At 48.7% G+C, this 18,872-nt stretch overlaps 1 protein-coding gene across 1 annotated transcript; it reads right to left on the bottom strand.

Moving 5' to 3' along the window:
• Nucleotides 1–687: 687 nt before the first annotated feature.
• Nucleotides 688–18,667, bottom strand: Msh5 (mutS homolog 5). The gene is made up of 25 exons (XM_029471594.2): nucleotides 18,637–18,667; nucleotides 18,162–18,330; nucleotides 17,861–17,984; nucleotides 17,226–17,306; nucleotides 17,046–17,108; nucleotides 15,887–16,008; nucleotides 15,595–15,704; nucleotides 15,287–15,322; nucleotides 13,874–13,956; nucleotides 13,250–13,295; nucleotides 10,941–11,079; nucleotides 10,157–10,219; nucleotides 5,809–5,937; nucleotides 5,468–5,540; nucleotides 4,999–5,108; nucleotides 4,580–4,660; nucleotides 3,872–3,959; nucleotides 3,547–3,736; nucleotides 3,341–3,467; nucleotides 2,787–2,936; nucleotides 2,379–2,453; nucleotides 2,056–2,199; nucleotides 1,832–1,969; nucleotides 1,374–1,447; nucleotides 688–855 (listed from the first exon to the last, which is right to left on the bottom strand). The coding sequence occupies exons 2-25, from the start codon at nucleotides 18,315–18,317 to the stop codon at nucleotides 744–746; spliced, it is 2,514 nt and encodes an 837-aa protein (XP_029327454.1). The 5' UTR covers nucleotides 18,318–18,330; nucleotides 18,637–18,667; the 3' UTR covers nucleotides 688–743.
• Between the last annotated feature and the right edge of the window lie 205 nt (nucleotides 18,668–18,872).

Here is an 18,872-nt window from a genome sequence, read left to right as displayed (position 1 = left end):
CAGATAGCTTCCCTTAAACTGTGTGTCAACCTTCATTTTTGTTTTTGTGTTTTTGGTTTTTTTTTTTTTTTTGTTTTTTTTGTACAGTCTGTTGGAAGTAGCTTGTCCTCATTGAGTCCCAAGGACAGAATCTGAATTTATTTAAAGTTTTATTTATTTATTTAGAATCAGGGTCTCCCTGTGTAGCCTAGCTAGCCTGGAACTCACTATATAGACCAGGCTGGCCTCAAACTCATAGCTCCACCTGCCTCTGTCTTCCCAGTGGTAGAATTAAAGGTCTGCACCATCATACCTGCATTTATTTATACCACCATTCCTGACTAAATGTAATTATCTATTTGTTAGTTTATGTGTATGTGTGTGTCCATGAGTTTATGTGTATTCCATGTGTCCCAGAGCCCCTGAGACTAGAAGAGGGTATAAGATCCCTTGGAACTGGAGTGACACACAGATGTGACCCACCATGTGGTTCTTGGAACCAAAGCCACTTTCTCTGCAAGAGCAGTCAGTGCCTCTAATCACTGAGCATCCGCCCATCCCAACTGTCACTGTATTTGAGTGACTGCCCCCTGTCCCAGCTGCTGTCCTGTTGGGTGACCTAAGGAAACACCTTGATCCAAAATAAGCTTTATTCCTAACACAAGATACAATGTGCAAACTGAGAACTCTGCAGTAAGGGGAAAAAAAAAGAAAAGGCATGGTAGGCCCCGGGGCTCAGGCAGCTGGGAGGCGAGGGAGGACTCTCAGAGGATGGTGGGAACAGCAGGCAGCACTTCCTGACTAATGAAAATGTCCAGGTCCAGGGTGGGATCCTCCAAGTCCAGTTTTAGAAACTTATCCACCAGTGCCTGGCAGCTGCAGGAGAAACAGAACAGTGTGACTGCTGGGTCGCCAACTCCCTATGCAGACAGAGGAGAGGGTCTGTGCGGGGAAACTGCAGCCTTGGAGAGCCAAGGGTTTCAAAAGCAGCCATGGATACCGAGTTGGTTTTGTTTGTTGGTTTTTTTTTTTGTTTTTTTTTTTTTTTTTTTTTGGTTTTTGGAGACAGGGTTTCTCTGTGTAGCCCTGGCTGTCCTGGCACTCACTTTGTAGACCAGGCTGGCCTCGAACTCAGAAATCCGCCTGCCTCTGCCTCCCGATTGCTGGGATTAAAGGCGTGCGCCACCACGCCCGGCTTGTTTGTCGTTTTTTGACAAGGTCTTGCTATGTAGCTCAGGCTGGCCTTGAACACCAGGCTTACAGGCATGTGCCACACCTGACTTGGTGAGGAGAAGGACAAGGAGGAGGAGGAGGGCACAGGGCTGCAGGAAGGTGGCTGGGGCCAGGTGAGGGAGGACACAGGAGCTGTGGGGAGCATGGTAGGCCCCACTCACTTTTCCATTTGGTTCCTCCTCAGAAGCTCATTCGTGGCCTTGATGGGTTTCCCACTGTGGATCAAGTCTGAGACCTAGCACAGAAGCACAGGAAGGATGGGGTGAGGACGTTAGGGAAGAGGGGAAATGAGGGTCAGAAGTCCTGTGGGCCTACAAGTCCAGAGTTTCAAGAGGAACAGGAAAGAGGGTACAGAGATGGCTCAGCAGCTAAGAGCACTAACTGCTCTCTCAGAGGACCTGGGTTCAATTCCCAGCACCCACGTGGCAGCTCACAAACCATCTGTAACTCCAGTGTCCTGAGATTGATGTCATTTTCTGACCTCCACAGACACCAGGCACATGTGGTATATTTATATAAATTCAAGGAAAACACTCATATGCATAAGATAAGTCAATCTTAAACTTAGCAAGAGGAGCAGTGTACTTGAGGGGGCCCGAGGTGGGGTGGTGCTCATTACCTCTTTGCCACGAGCAATGAGTGGGTCAGGAAGCCCAGCCTGGGCCGCTGTGTGGGAGGCGTGGCTGGCACTGGCGACACCTTGGCAAAGCTGGTAGAAGAAGACAAGGTCTTCCCCATCCTCACAAGTCTCCATGGTCTGCAAAGAGAACAAACAAGGACCCTGCGCCTTCAGTGCCCTGGGACTGAGAAGAGGGAAAGGCCATGGTCAGAGTGACTCCTCACCAAATACTGCACCAGGGGTCCTTGCGGCAGCAGCTGCAGCTGAACAAGGCTCAGGAAGTTGGTGGCCACAAAGACGTGGGGGCAGCTGGGTCCCAGTGCTAGCCAGTGACGGAGCACAGCAGCTAGAAGTGCCAGGCCATCCACCTGTCAAAGGGCAGAGGTGAGAGGGCAGAGCCAGGATGGCTGTGTCCTTCTGTAGCTGCCCTGGCTTCTCCTCCCCTCTGTGCACGCATCCCCCTTCCTTCCCTGAGGTCAGTCTCCTGCTCCCATCCCTCATCTTCCTCCATCCCCCATCCTTAGCATCTCTTCATTTTCCTCCGCACCGAGTTGGTCCCCTTCCCGAATTCATCGATCAGGACCAGCGAGTGCTCTGTGGCATTGTTCACTGCTTTCGCCACCTGTTGGGCATGAAGGGGACAAGGGAGCTTTCTTGGTGGTTAGGGCTGTGATGTGTCATCATGAATAAACTCCTTACATGTGTCTACCCCTAAACTGCAACCTTTTTAATAGCGATGCTCTTATTTGCCGGGCCTTCCCCTGCCAGCTGAGAGGTCACACAAAGGAGCCTCAGGAACTGTGGATGGTGTTGCGGCCTCCAGACTCCGACCTCGGTGCTCCCTGGCCCCAGTGCAGATGGCATGCATTGGAGGAAATGTGTTCCTGTCCAAGACTTCCAGGGGCACAGTTCCTACCCGGTCACCCTTCCCCCAGCCCCTGCTGCTCCCTTTAACCTGGTTGAGATCAATCATGAAGGTGGAGAGGCCGAGGGAGATGGATTCGCAGCTGTGAATTCGGGTGAAGATGGCGTCGATTACCCCAATCTCAGCCTCCTCTGCAGGCACGAAACTGCCCACCAGGGCCATGAAAGTGATCAAGCCTACCTGGGCCAGGGCAGGGGAGACAGAACATGGGCCTGTTGCCGTAATATGGGCAAAGTAAAAATGGGTCTCAACTAAAGACATGAGCGACAGATTAAAGAGAGGACGCAGTGTAACAGAAGAACAGAGCCCTGGAACACAGTTTCCCGGGTCCTGACTTCACAATTAACTCCAGAGAATCAGGGTTGTGGGTAAAGGCATTCTAGGGAACGGCATGGATCTATCTGGAGGTTGGTCCAGGGACTTGTGGCCACGGAAAGGTCTAGCCTAAAGAAGAGACTGTCCCTCAGAGGACAAGGGCATGTGCTGCGTGGGGGTGGGGGTGGGTGTGGGGGAACAGAGGATCCGGCCTGGCGGCCAGAGGAAATGGAGATGTGGGCCGCCCGCCCGGGTTGGCAGCCCCTCACCTGCTTGAGATAAATGCTTTTCCCTGAGGAGTTGGGTCCAGTGATGACTTTGACCCTGCCCTGGTCCCCACCACAGTCCGTGGAGTTGGGCACGAAGGTTCGTGCGCACAGTTCCATTAGAGGATGCCTGTGGTGGGTAGAGAGACACTGCATGGTTTGTGGACGCAGGGAGGAACCCCACAGCGGGACATGGGGCCCCTTCTCACCTGCCATTCCTGATTCGCACTCCATGGATACAGGGAGAGTAATGCGGTCTCGAATAGCCGTAGTCCCGGGCAGCACTGGCAAGAGCCAACAGGACGTCCAGGCGGGAGGCAAGGTCCAATACCCGAGTTAAGACTGAAGCCCGTGCCAGCACCTGGCACTGCAGCTGGTACATCAACAGGGTCTCCTGGTCTGGAGAAGGAGAGAGAGAGGTGCCTGGAAAGATCTGGAAGCAGGCACACAGATGCTGTGCGACCATGCAGAGGGGCCAGCATGAGAGCAGGGTCTGTTAGAGCAGCCTGCCCCCTCCCCCCACGGGCTCCTCACCCCGGATCTCGCAGTGCAGATCTCCCAGCAGCGTGTCCAGCTCCTTGGTCCGGGCGCTACGATAGTGCAGCTTGTCCTCTGAGAGAAACTGGGTGCAAGGAGTCCAGACTCTGGGCTTGTTGTCTCTTGTTTCGTTTTGTTTTGATTTGATTTGTTTTGTTTTGTTTTGGGACAGGATTTCATTCTATAGCCCTGGCTGGCTTGCAACTCACAGAGACCCACCTGCCTCTGTCTCCAGAGTGCTGGGATTAAAGTTGTGATCACAAGCCAGGCAGCAGTAGTGCATACCTTCAATCCCCAGCACTTGGGAGTCATAGGCAGGTGGACTCTGTGAGTCTGAGGCCAGCCTGGTCTACAGAGTGAGTTCCCGAAAAGCCAGGGATACACCTCCATGCCCCACACCACCATGTCCACATCACCATGCCCCACACCACCATGCCCACACCACCATGTCCACATCACCATGCCCCACACCACCATGCCCACACCACCATGCCCAGTGGCTTTTCATCCCTTAGGTCTTCTCTCCTCTCCACCTGCCTGGACCTCCTCCAGCCCCTCACCCCCAACTCCTCTTCTGACTCAGGACTGGAAAAGCTTCTTAAACTACAAAAATGATCCCACATCATGTTCAGTGCTGATGGGCTGAGACCCTTCTTCCAGCTTCTTATCACACTCCTCCCACCACCGAGAAGTCGAGACACTTACCATGAAGTCCAGCCCCTCAATCTCAAAGTCACTAGCTTCTACCATGAAAGGCAAGCGGGGAATGGAAAGAAGGAAGCCAATCTGGGGAGAGAATGGAGTCAGAGTGGGCAGGAACTTACTGAACACCCTCTGGTCCAAGAGGGAGCCCAGACACCACTGGGATCCTCCATTCCTCTGTCAGAGACTGAAGTCACCAAAGGTATTCATGCCCCTGGGTTTAAGGACAGTGGGTGCCTGTCACCCATTGACTGCCAGGGTTAATTTAGCTCATCTGGCTGGGTGTCACTTCCTCCCGGACCACTCCACATGAGACCTATGGATGCATCCATGAGCCGCTGTCCTGCCCTCCAGTGTTGAAGGGCTTTCATGCATCACCATGAAACTCCTGGGGACTTCACTGCTCTCCTGCACTCGCTCACCAGAGGGATGTAGATGACACTGCATGAGGGGATGCGAGAGTCCAGGTTCTCCAGCTCCTTCTGAGCAACTTCAGTGAGGAAGCTCGGAAGCCCCATCAGCCTTCGCTTCTCTAGGTGTGTAGAAAATTACATGCATATAAAAATGAGGTCTGGGAGGATTAGGGGTTCAAGGCCAACTCTGGCCACATGAAACTAATTTTTTTAAGAATCCCTGATTATCCAGGCATGGTGATCGGTGCATGCCTGCAATCCAAGCCCTCCAGAGTGGGAGCAGGAGGATCAGGAGTTTGAGGCTGTCCTTGGTTATATACTGAGTTTGAGGCTAGCCCATGCTACTGGAGACTCTAAAGGAAGAGCTTTCTTCTGGCTGCAAGCTGATTCCCATGTATGTGTCTAGCCGCGCATGGATCATGGATCGAACGACTGCCCCAGGACCCCCAGGCCTAGGACCCACACGCCCAGCACTCACTGGCATCTATGTCAGGGTCTATGTTAGGGAGGACTGTGAAGCGATTTTCAGCAAAACTTTCCTCAAAGTCCACCTGAGGAGACAGATTAGACGTCCAGTTTCTTAGCACCCAGCACCCTCTCTCTGTTCTGTCCCCCGGTTCTCCTTGGGCCCCAGATCCCCCTTTAATCCTCATCTTCAGACACTTCCTCTCAGCATGTTGTTTTGTCACCAGGTGATGCCACATCTCCTATGTGCCCCCACCTCCCACACCACATTCTCCAGACCCCAGACCCTTTCTACTCCTCCATCCTGCCCCACTCCTCCTCCTCCTCCTCCTCCGGTGTCTGGCTTCTGCTCACCACCTTCCCGATGAGGCTGGCAATGTGATGCAGGTCGTCAGAGAACTCCTGGGCAATGTCCTGAAAAAGCTGGATGGACTGTGGCAGAGAACGGCAGGCATCCCTCAGGCCGAGAGCACTGTACACAGTCTGTGGGAGAGATGACTGAGAAGGTGACCCCACCCAGGTGACATGGACAGAACGAGAAACACAAGGACCAATGGTGAACACTGAGAGGTTACCAAAGGCAAGAACACACCCACAGACACAGATAAAAAACATAGAAAGTGGGGCATGATGGTGCATGCCTACAATTTCAGCACTTGAGTGACAGAGGCAGGTGGATCTCTGTGAGTTTGAGGCCAGCCTGGTCTACAGAGTGAGTTCCAGGACAGCCAGGGCTACACAGGAGATCCTGTCTCAAAAAACAAGCAAAGAGAAAGAAAGAAAGAAAGAAAGAAAGAAAGAAAGAAAGAAAGAAAGAAAGAGAGAAAGAGAGAAAGAAAGAGGGCTGGAGAGATGGCTCAGTGGTTGAGAGCACTGCTCTTCCAAAGGTCCTGAGTTCAAATTCCAGCAACCACATGGTGACGCACAACCATCTGCAATGAGAGCTGATGCCCTCTTCTGGTGTGTCTGAGACAGCTACAGTGTACTCATATAAATAAAAATCTTAAAAAAAAAAAAAAAAAAGGAAGAGAAAGGAAGAAAGGAAAAACCGATGGAGAGAACAGATTATTATTAAATTAAACTTCTGCAAGAGGAGGACAAGAAAACAATCAGGCTGGGCATGGTGGTACACACCTTTAATCCCAGCACTTGGGAGGCAGAGACAGGTGGATCTCTGTGAGTTCAAGGCCAGCCTGGTCTACAGAGTGAGCTCCAGGACAGCCAGAGCTATACAGAGAAACCCTGTCTCGAAAAACCAAAACCAAAACAAAAACAGAAAAAAGGGTTTTAGAAGTCAGGGAGGAAGTGTGCTAGAAGAAGCAGAGAGGGGCCAGCGTCCCTGAGAACTCATTCTCCAGGGCAAGGTCAGTGACCGGGAGGGAGCTGATGTGACCACAGGTTAAGCTATGGACAGAGCATAGCACCAGAGGGAGTGTCCTTCTGCAGAAGAGCTGTATAAACCGCACAAGTCAAGGGCTGGGACGAGCAGCAGATTCAGTAGCCCCGATAAAGCAGACAGAGTTGAACAACTGACAAAGTCCAAGAATTTCAAACAAATCTGGAGAGGCCTGAGGCTATTTGGGAAGCCTTTTCACAGAAAAGGAAAGGAGGTGAGCCTTAAATAAAAACTCCAAAGTCAGCTGAGAACCGAGACAGAGCAAATGAACACAGGAGGGAGATGCAGTGACCCGCACTGATGTGCCAGGCCACGTTTTAGATTTCCTTGTGAGTCAGAGCCCTGTGGGGTGGGCACTACCTCCACCTTCAGCTCACAGATGAGCAGTCTGAAGCACAAGAGGCAATGGCAGCCTCAACTCTCACAGCAAATGAATGGACTGGGGCTTGAACCAAGCGTGTAGCTCCCTTGTTCTCATTGTCACCATGCACCACTGCTAAGCTGCAACCCAACTGTTTACTCTGAGATAAGATCACACTAAGTTACCCACACAGCTCTCTAACTCACTCTGTAGTCCAGGCTAGGCTTGTGCTTCTTTTGCTTTGGGGGCACAAGGTCTCAATTGGGTGTGATGTCGAAAGTCTGTAATCCCAGCACTCTGGAAACTGAGGCAGATGGATCGCAAATTCAAGATCAACTGGGATGACATAGTGCATTTAAGGCTAGCCTGTGCTATATTTTGAGATCCTGTCTCTAAGCAACCAAACAAGCAAATGTCAGTGCTTATAAGGCAGAGACAAAAGGGTTGCTACAAGTTTGAGGCTAGCCTAGTCTACACAGCAAGTTCAGGAAGTACATTGCTACACAGTGAGACCCTGTCTCAAACTAGATAATAAAAAAAAATATTTTTTTTTTGTTTTTGTTTTTTCGAGACAGGGTTTCTCTGTAGCCCTGGCTGTCCTGGAACTCACTTTGTAGACCAGGCTGGCCTCGAACTCAGAAATCCACCTGCCTCTGCCTCCCAAGTGCTGGGATTAAAGACATGTGCCACCACCGCCCAGCGTCTCTATGAATGTTAAGCCATTAGGGTTTACATAAAGAGTTCTATTCCAGACAGGACTACATAATGAAACCCTATCTCAAAACAAACAAACAAATACAAAGTTAGTAAATAAATGTGGTGGTTTGAATGAAAATGGTCTCCATAGGCCCACAGGGAGTCGTCTTGTTGGTAGAAGTGTGTCACTGGGGGTGGGCTTTGAGGTTTCAGATGCTCAAGCCAGGCCCAGTGTCACTCTCTCTCCCTGTTCTGTTGAGAGCTTTTGCTGCCACTTCTAGGAATTTGGCATTTGTCACTGGGCTCAGACAATATTAGAAACAGTGATTGTACTGGCTGGTTTTGTGTGTCAACTTGACACAGGCTGGAGTTATCAGAGAAGGGAGCTTCAGTTGGGGAAGTGCCTCCATGAGATCCAGCTGTGGGGCATTTTCTTAGTGATCAAGGACGGAGGGCCCATGGTGGATGGTGCTATCCCTGGGCTGGTAGCCCCGGGTTCTATAAGACAGCAAGCTAAGCAAGCCAGGGGAGGCAAGCCAGTAAAGAACATCCCTCCATGGCCTCTGCATCAGCTCCTGCTTTCTGACCTGCTTGAGTTCCAGTCCTGACTTCCTTAGGTGATGAACAGCAGTGTGGAAGTGTGAGCTGAATAAACCCTTTCCTCCCCAACTTGATTCTTGGTCATGATGTTTGTGCAGGAATAGAAACCCTGACTAAGACAGTGACCATGGGGCTTTGTTCACTCCTTTGCTTACTGATCTCCTTGTGTGATCTCCTTGTTTACTACTTCTCTCCATTACTTTGAGCTCTAAGAACTGCCCATGTGTTTTGGATGTACCTAGAATGATAGCAAAGCAGGCTGGAGAGACATAAACCCGCTTCAGCCTCAGTGCAGGCTGGAGTCTTGTAATTTTGTCTGTTTTTCATTTTTCTTTTTTCAATCCTCACTCCCTCCCTTTTGAGACCTTGTTGACTGACTGAGCTGGCTTGGTCACTGCTGTCTGAGGACTGGGATGTGGAGTTCTAAGTTACATGTCTGACTGGATGCCGCCATGCTCCTACCCCAATAATGGACAGAACCTCTGAACTGTAAGCCAGGCCCATTTAAATGTTTTTCTTTTAAAAGTTGCTGTGGTCGTGGTGTCTCCTCACAGCAATAGAACAGTGTCTAAAACATAAAATGAAAAATTTAACTTTGCTTTATAATTATGTAAAAAACATTTGCAATCATATCAACCCAGAGAAGTTAAACATGGACACGTTGCACAAACAGAGGCAAACACTCCTATATATCAAATAAAGCTTTACAAATTAAAAAGAAGCCAGGTTGAGCTGGGTGTGGTTGCACATGCCTTTGGTCCCAGCATGTAGGAGGCAGACAGATCTCTGTGAGGTCTGTGAAGTCAAGGACACAGGCTAGCCTACAAATAGAGTCCAGGATAGCCAGAGCTACACAGAGAAACATTTTCTCAAAAAAAAAAAAAAAAAAAAAACTAGATAGGTGGATGGATGGGTGTATGGTAGGTGGATAGATAGGTGGGTGGATGGATGGACAGATAGACAGACTGACTGATGGATAGATAGATAGATAGATAGATAGATAAAGTAAATAAGTAAATAAAAATAAATAAAAAGCTAGCCATGGTGGCTCACTCCTTTAATCCCAGTACTCGGGAGGCAGAGGCAGGCGGATTTCTGAGTTTGAGGCCAGCCTGGTCTACAGAGCGGGTTCCAAGATAGCTAGGACTACACAGAGAAACCTTGTCTCTAAAACCCCTAAAATAAATAAATAAAAAGCAAGCAGGCAAGGAAGACAGGTGAGTGGACCAACATGGGGTGGGGGCGGACCTCATGGTTCTGATATTGAGTCGCAGCATCAGTACCAATTCTGTGATGGTCACAATGAAGTGTTTATGGCTAGAGTAATCTAATGGCTGGAGATGAAGAGACTGTCATGAGCCAAAGGGTTGAAGCTGAATGTGTGACTAAAAGAGGAGTAATTGCACTATTTACCTGCAAATATTTTGGCTATTTCTGCAACACAGAGTTTAAAGGAACCATCAGTGAGTAAAGTGTGGCATGGTGTCCCAAGAGAAGAAGGTCTAGACACGGGCCACGAAGGCTTGACTTGAACTTCTGATCTAAAAAGGGAAGCCTGTAATCCCAGAACTCAGGCGTAGGGGCAGGGAGATACTAAGAGTGAGGCTCTCCTAGGCTATATCTTGATGCCAACAAAACAGCGGCCTTACCTTGTAGAGGACCTGCCAGTCACTGACCTTGGTGTGGGACAACTTCATGCGTTTCAGAATCAGCTATAAGCATACAAGAGACAGCTATGGTTTGTCATTTGACATCTGATGCCCCTCAAGGCATTATCCTCCAGGTGGGAGAGATGGTCTTTCAGAGGACCAAGGTTTGTTTCCCAGCACCCACAACAGGGGGTTCACAACCACCCATAACTCTAGCTTTAGATGATTCACCATCCTGTTCTGGACTCTAGTCACCCACACTCACATGGGTGTACTCCACACAGACACACCTAATTTCTGTTTTGTTTTGTTTGAGAAGGTTCCATTAGGTAGCCCTATATGAACTAGAACTCACTATATAGACAAGGCTGGCTTCAAACTCACAGGCCTGGCTATAGATGCATATAATTGAAAATAAAATAAATATTGGGCTGGGTGTGGTGGTGCATGCCTTTCATCTCAGCACTCCAGAGGCAGGTGGATCTCTGAGTTCAAGGCCAGCCTGGTCTATATAGCAAGTTCTAGAATAGCCAGAGCTACATAGTGAGACCCTGTCTCAAAACCAAACATCCAGGTGTGGTTGTACACAGCTTTACTCCCAGTACTCAGGAGGCAGAGGCAGGTAGAGCTCTGTGAGTTCTAGGCCATACATGGGTACATAGTGAGACCCTAACCCAAATCAAAAACAAAACCCAACCAAACAAAATTTTAATAAAACAAGCTGCCTAAGTTTTTCTATAAGCCATCACTCTTATTCCCGCCCTGATCTCTGCCCTGGGCTCACAGGCACATTCTTGATGTGGCTTAGGAGTCGGTGCAGCATCTGGGCCATGTCCAGGTTCTGAGGCATCAGGAAGAACTGAATGACATCCAGACGGGAATTGAGCTCCCTCAGCTCCCGGGTCGGACGTGTAAACCACAGCCTGGAGGGCAAGGGTTGGGATGGGAAGGTTACAAGTCACGTCTTCTCTCATCTTGACTTTGCTTGGGGAGCGTGGTACTGTATACCTGCAGCACACAATGGGAAAGAACTAACTGGCAAGTGCAGGCCCCGTGTATATGGGCTCGTTTATAAGTGCATTTTGAAAACTGCCGGAGTAGTCACCATGACTGTGTCTATACTGAGATTGTGTGCCGCTCCATGTGGAAATGTGGTGGAGCGTGTCAGTGTTTTAGAGGGGAACAGTGTGTTGTGGTATTTGTGTGCCAACACTGCAGCTCTCTGCAGCTGAGTGGGAGATGGTGAGTCAATATGAGTTTGCTATCTGTGTGTAGCCGCCACAGTATCTCAAGGAAACAGCATAGACAAAGTATCATCTTTCCATACTCTTTCTGCATAAATGCATGTAACTAATTTTCATCCTCACCTCCCCCCCAGACTCCTTCTATGCTTCCTTCTTTTGGCAAAGTTTAGGGCTGTGTCAAGGCTTACTCACTACCTAAGCAACAAACTACTGAGACACACCCCCAGCCTGCAATTTTTTTTTTTTTTTTTGAGACAGGGTTTCACATCGTTCAGACTGTTCTCAAAGTTGCCATATCAAGGCTGACCTAGAACTCCTGCTCCTCTAGCTTCCATTTCCTAGAATCTGCTCGAATTACAGGTGTTTGCCATAGGCCTCTTTCCAGCCTGCTGTTCTCTGTGTGTTGTATGTATTGTGCATATGTGGACACAGATGTCATGGCACTGGTGGAGATAACTCTGTGGAGTTGGTTCTGTCCGGCCTTTATGTGGGCTCAGGTTGCTAGGCCTGTGCAGAAAGCACTTTTACCTGTGGAGTTGGCCCATCAGCCCCTAGCCTACAATTCCTTCTTTTTCTTTTCTTAGTTCCTTAATTCTCTCTTGCTTTTTGTAAAGGTGTGCGTGTGTGTGTGTGTGCGTGTGTGTGTATGCGTGTATGCATGTGCCATATGCAGAAGATGGAGGACAACTTGTATGACTTGGTTTTCTTCTTCTTCCATCATGAGTTCTGGGACTCAAACTCAAGGTCATCAGGTTTAGTGGCATGTGCCTCTATTCACTGAGCTATCTCACTACACGCCAATCTACTCAGCTTACAATTCTATTCTGTTTTGGTTTTGGTTGTTTTGAGACAAGGTCTCACTATGTAGCCTTGGCTGACCTGGAACTCATAGAGATCTGCCTGCCTCTGACTCCGATGGGATTAAACACATGGTGGCCATGCCCAATTCATCTTACAACACTTTTTAAAAAAATAATTATTTATTTTATGTATATAAGTATATCGTAGTTGTATTCAGACACACCAGAGAGGGCAACAGATTCCATTACAGATGGTTGTGAGCCACTATGTGGTTGCTAGGAATTGAACTCAGGACCTCTGGAAGAACAGTCAGTGTTCCTAACCACTGAGCAATCTCTCTTACAACTCTTTTTGTTGTTGTTGTTGTTGTTTTGTTTTGTTTTTCAAGACAGGGTTTCTTTGTGTAGCCCTGGCTGTCCTGGAACTCACTCTGTAGACCAGGCTGGCCTCGAACTCAGAAATCCGCCTGCCTCTGCCTCCCAAGTGCTGGGATTAAAGGCATGCGCCACCAATCCAGGCTTCTCTTACAACTCTTAATAATGGTCATCCCTTAGTAGAGAAAGTTGATTTGACCCTCAAATATGAGACTAAATTTTGACAGGGGTGGTCAGAACACAGGGTCTATCTAGTAGAAAAGGACTTACAAGGAGTTTGAGGATGAGATTCTGAAAATTAAAACGGAGGTAGACAGAGGTGCCATGATCAGTTTAATTGTCAACTAGACAGTCTAGAACTACTCTGAGAATACTCTGAGGGATTATCTTAATCACATTCTTTGATGTGAGAGAACCCACCCACCATAAGCAACATCATTCCCTGAGCTTGAGAACCTAGACTGAATAAAAAGGAGAAAGCTCGTTATCCACAGGGGTGTTTGCAGCTGTGCTGACAACATAAAATGAAGACTATCCTAGCTACTCCACTAGGTTCTAGATGGGCAGTTGGTATTTCTAGCACTGCTAATTGAAAGAGTGTTTTGTAGACTGCTATGATAGGCCTCAATACTCAGTGTGTATTTGTTTATAAACCCATATCTGAGGCCACTCACCTGAGCAGCTTCTGTCCCCACTTACAGCGGCATCTGTTGAGGATTCCTGTGGGGTATGCATAGGGAGTGAACTGGTTACAAAGTAGGCTGGTCTGGAGGCCCAGATACAGAACGCAAAAGCAGCCAAATTAGTGCCTAGCTACAAATTGGATTATCATGTGAGGGTAGGAAAAGGGATGGACACTCAGTCAGGAAAATATATAAACGGGCATAGCCACAACTCACAAAAGCCCATCACAATATCTAAAACTAAAGCATAATCCAGTGAGAAGCTAGACACTTGGAGTCGCATCCCTAATATACTCTAAAGCCAGAAGAACCAGATAAAAACTATATGAAGCAGTTCTAAAACTCCTCAGTGGACACATTCATACAAAGCCAGGGACTGAACACAGTATTGTTAAGGTCACAGCTGACAAGCAAATTACACTATATGGCTAGAAGTCTATGACAAGCTTGAGTCAGGTGGGCACAGAGACTGAGATACCTGGGCTGGTGTGGAAAGGCCATCTGGCAATGTCAGTAAGCCAGAAGAGAGAGCGTGCGCCCCTGCACATGGCTATAGAGTCAATTGCTTTTCTAGCATGTTTTCAGAGTGTGGGGTGAGCAACAGGCCACACCTACCAAAAAGGCTGAGCCCCTCCTTCAGCCCGCTGGCTACTTTGTACACCGAGGGGTGAGACTCACTCTTGAAAATCTGTAGAACGCTGTCACAGAGAAATGGAGGAGCCTGAATTTCTATACATCCCACATGTGGTATATGCATGCATGTACATATTTGTTTTTGAAACAGGATCTCTCTAGGTAGCCCTGGCTATCCTGGAACTCACTATGTAGACGAGGCTGGTCTCAAATGCATAGAAATCCCACTGCCTCTGCCTCTCAGTGCTGGGATTAAAGGTGAGTCACCACACTTGCCCATGTGCACATATTTGTATGCAGGTGAACATGCTCCTGCACATATATGCAGAGGCTTTGTTCTCTCCGTCTTGTTCTCTTTTAAGACAAGGTCTCTCATTGAACCCGGAATTCCCCATTTTCTTTGGCTAAGCTGGCAGCCAGTAAAACCTAGCAGTCCTGTCTCCACCCATGCCAGCACCAAGACTGCAGGCGCACAAACCACAATGAGTGGCTTTTTATGCAAATGCTTAGAATACAAACTCAGATCCTCAAACTTGTGTAGCAAGAGCTTTTACTCACTGAACCATGTTCCCATATATACTGTAATGGATTTTTTTTTTATAATAAAGGGAGTTGAGAACTAAGAATAGAAATGTGATTTAAGTTAATAATAAGCTTTTTATTTCATGCCTAGCAACAATAATCTCGATGTGTGGTTTATTACTCACTTCTGTTTGCCTTAGCTTCTCCCCTTAGGAAAGGAAATAAAAGCCAGGTATGGTGGCTCACACCAGTAACCCAAACACTCAGAAAGCAGAGGCAGGCAGGGAGTTTGAGGCCAGTTGGTCTAGATAGTGGGTTCCAGAACAGCCAGGGTTACATGGAGAGACCCTGTCTCAAAAAAAAAAAAAAAAAAAGAGGAAAAAAGAAAAAGAAAAAGAAAGGAAGGAAGGAAGGAAAGAAAAGGGTGGGTTGAAGTTGTCAAGAGCAGGGTACTTGGGCTGGAGCGATGGCTCAATGGTTAAGAACACTGATTGATCTTTCAGAGGTCCTGAGTTCAATTCCCAGCAACCGCATGGTGGTTCACAACCATCTGTAATGAGATCTGGCGCCCTCTTCTGGTGTGTCTGAAGACAGTGATGGTGTACTCACATACATGAAATAAATAACTCTTTAAAAAAAAAATAGGGGGTGGGGTGCTTGTCTAGCAAGCACCAGTCCCTCAGTTAATTCAAAGTTGCAAAGAGGAAGGACGGTGATTCGTCTGTGCCCCTTCCTTTCCTTTACCCTCATCCACACAATCACCCTTTTCTTTCCTTCAAGCCCCAGGATTAAAGAAGCCAGAGCCTCAGTAGGATTATTAGAGCCTTAAACTTGTCCTTTGTTTCTGCAGGCAGCAGCTTGTCTCCACCTCACCTGTAAGTGTCTTGATCTATGCTCACCAGATGGGTCCTAAGAACAGAAAAAGCCTTAAGAACGGTGTCTGAGGCATGAGGAGTCACTACTAAACTACTCCCCTCTCCCAATACCTCTCCAAGCAATCCAATCTTTCTGGTTCTCCTGTGCCAGAGCACTCTTCAACCATTGCCCTTCATCTGTACACACACAGACACACACACTCACACAGAGAAATACACACACACACACACACACACACACACACCCTTTCTTCTTAGACCTCCCAGTCCTCTTTACTTTGGTTGAGGTTTGCATGAGTCACCTACAATACAAACTTCTTAAATCCCAGGATAGGGACACCAACATTATAATCTTCCAGTTCAACCCCAATTCTTCTTCGACTCAGGAACTTGAGCAGTCCTCCAAGTGCCCGGACCTGGGAGGGGATCAGCAGTGAAGCTGGATGAAGCCTAGTGTTCCAGAAGCTAGACAACACTAATGTCAGGAAAACCGTAATTTTTACAGGGCTGGGCAGTCCAGTCAGAATTCTGCCCTATGGCTGGGAGCTCACGCCTTTCCCCAGCTGCATCCTAGCCCTCACCCCATGACCCAGCTCACCGTGAGGACACAGTCAAAGGGAATAATGGAGGAGAGGAAAAGGATTTTCTCAGTAGCAGTCATGGAGTCTGAGATGAAGGAGTAGTTTCCGGAAAGGAGACGCTGTTTGCTTATCTCTGGACCTATTTGGGGAGTAAAAGGTCTCAGAGGTCCATTCTCTTGCCCCAGTTTAACAATAAGAACAAATCCGACCATATGGCTTGTCCAAGGCCATAAAGGTGGTTAAGGATAGCTAAAGCAAGAATCAAAACATAGCCGGGCGGTGGTGGCGCACGCCTTTAATCCCAGCACTTGGGAGGCAGAGGCAGGCGGATTTCTGAGTTCGAGGCCAGCCTGGTCTACAAAGTGAGTTCCAGGACAGCCAGGGCTATACAGAGAAACCCTGTCTCGAAAAACCAAAAAAAAAAAAAAAAAAAAAAAAAAAAAAAGAATCAAAACATACAGATGTAGTCTCATTCTTTCAGTTCTTTATGTAATGTAGATGTCTGGCTATAAGCACAACCTGAGAGAGACAAAGTGACTCAGGAGGCAAAACATCAAAACATCTGGGATTGTGGATCTTCTAGGTTTAATATATATATGGAACTAATACTAATACTACACATTTCCTGTATTTCCTGTCCTTTTTGCAAACCTGGAAGTTTGCAAAGTAGGGAGTGCCTTATGAACCATGGTTCCCAAAAACAGTGCCTTTTCCTTTTTAATGCAACAAAGGAATTTGGCTCCAACATTTAAAACTGTTTTAAGAGTGTCATCTCGCCGGGCGTGGTGGCTCATGCCTTTAATCCTTGCACTTGGGAGGCAGAGGCAGGCGGATTTCTGAGTTCGAGGCCAGCCTGGTCTACAAAGTGAGTTCCGGGACAGCCAGGGCTACACAGAGAAACCCTGTCTCGAAAAACCATATAAAAAAAAAAAAGTGTGTCATCTCTCCATTTTCTTCCACTCCCCCATTCCTCACATACTAACCCAGTGGTTTCTCAGTAAGTTGTACTAAAGACAGTGAGGTGCAGGAGAGGTCTCGGGGAGACTCGTGATGGGGTGTGGGAAGCAGCTTCCAGATAAGAGTACACGAGGCAAGGTTTCTGATAATAGGAGCTCCTTTCAGAGAAAGGACAGCGGCCCTGGGATGGGGGCTGGTAACATAAAAGGAAGGAGCTACCAAAATCCACGCTTGGCAGAAGTATGATTTCAGGTCCCTTTGGCTCTCTGTGCTCCTCGGAGGCTGTGGAGGCAAGAGTCCACAGTCTTGTACAGTTCAGGCCTGTCATTGTCCCATGCTCCCTCCCAGCCAAAGATTTAGTAGACTGTTTCAATTTCCCCTTCTCTATGCAATCCTTACCAAGCTTCCCTAGAAATCGAGTCATAGCCTCATCCTGTTTGGCACTTGTGACAACAGACTGGGGGTTGATTTCATCCAGAACTTAAAGAGAGAAGGAAGGTGCCAGATGAGTCGAAGGATCTCTCCACTGTGACTAAGAGGAAAGTGATGGCTCTCTTCCTGCCACTGTCTGTTCTCCTCAAGAATTTATCATTAGCCAGGCATGGTGACACATGCCTTTAATCCCAGCCCTTGGGAGGCAGGGGAATTTCCATGAAATCAAAATCTGCCTGGTCTACATAATGGGTTTCAGGATAACCAGAGCCACATAGTACATAGTTGAGACCCTGTCTCAAAAAAACCAAAACCAAACTAAAGTTATTTTATGTCTGTAAGGGACGGTCTGCACACTGGGAGCGCAGTAGAGAAGGAGATTTAGTAAAGGCACGGTGGAAAGGAACAAGAGTGTCCTGGAAACTATCACTAAAATCATGGTTTGCCAGGGACAAAATCTGTAGCATTTCACATACAGTAGGTACCTAATAAAGTTGTGTTGAATAAGTAATTCCTAAATCAGGTGACTATAAACTACATGAGGATGTATGAGTGAGCACACGTCCCACCCCAAAGGAGAGGAATGCTGGGCTCTGTCGCACCTCTCTGGAGAAGCTTTAGGCTCTCGTGGTCTGGGGCATCTGGCATGAAGTGGATAGTGGAGTCACTAGTGTCATAGTAAGCAATGCCCAGGTATCCGGAGCTCCACAGCACGCACAGATGGATCTGTCCCGCGAGGAAGGAAAGGGGATCGAGATCTGAATCCCTCGGAAGGGCATGGATTGGTCATCCCTTATTATTAATCATGTAACCAAATCTCGGAGATAGGCACTCATGGGGCGTTTAGTCAACGTGAAACAGGGTCGGCTCGGCCTCTCCCAGCCCTCCCAACTCCTCGGACACCTCGGCGGGCTCCTCCTCGTCCTCTTCCTCGATACCTCCAGGCCCCGCCATTGGGGGCTGGGGGCTGGGGAAGCTGGCTGAGGGGATCCCGGATCTGGGTCCGGGTCCCGGTCCGGGTTCCGGCGGCGTCCGGCCTGGGGTCGCTCTGAAAGCCATGGGCTCGGCGACTCTGAGGACATGGGAGGGGAAGGAGGTTCAAAAGCAGCATTCAGCAGGCGGCTGGTACGCGGGCTTTCAGGGGACAGGCGGGGGGCACTCGGAGGGCGACCCCTTTAGGTTGGGAGCAGCTCCGAGCTACTGTCCCACCCTCATTCCTGTCACTCGAAGCCTTGCTTTGGAAGCTCTGACGGAGCGCGCTGTCACGTCAAGTCTCTCCCGCCACCCACGCCCCTACAGCCGCAGCGCGCTCTCCTGACCCCCACCCCCACCCCACTGGAGCCGCCAATTCGTAGCACTTTCCCGCCTTTTCCGTCACCTCGGCCGCGACGATCCACCTCCCTGACCAACCGCCGCGAGCCTGTGTCAAGGACCAGCCAGCCTGTGGGCGTGGGCCGCGCGCGCTCGCCCCGCCCTCTTAGTCGCTATTGGCTGAAAGGGTCTGCTTAGCCATCCAACGGGAAGGCAGTGAGGACGCTAGATGGTGATTGGTCCTTTTGCATTGGGGGCGGTGCTAGAGTGTTCAAAATTCCCGCCCTCTGCCGTTGCTAAGCA

The sequence above is a fragment of the Mus caroli genome, unplaced genomic scaffold (genome assembly GCF_978045245.1).
Source record: "Mus caroli unplaced genomic scaffold, Mus_caroli_1 scaffold_18, whole genome shotgun sequence".
NCBI classification, from domain to species: Eukaryota; Metazoa; Chordata; class Mammalia; order Rodentia; family Muridae; genus Mus; species Mus caroli.
This window is presented reverse-complemented; position numbering and strand designations above follow the sequence as displayed.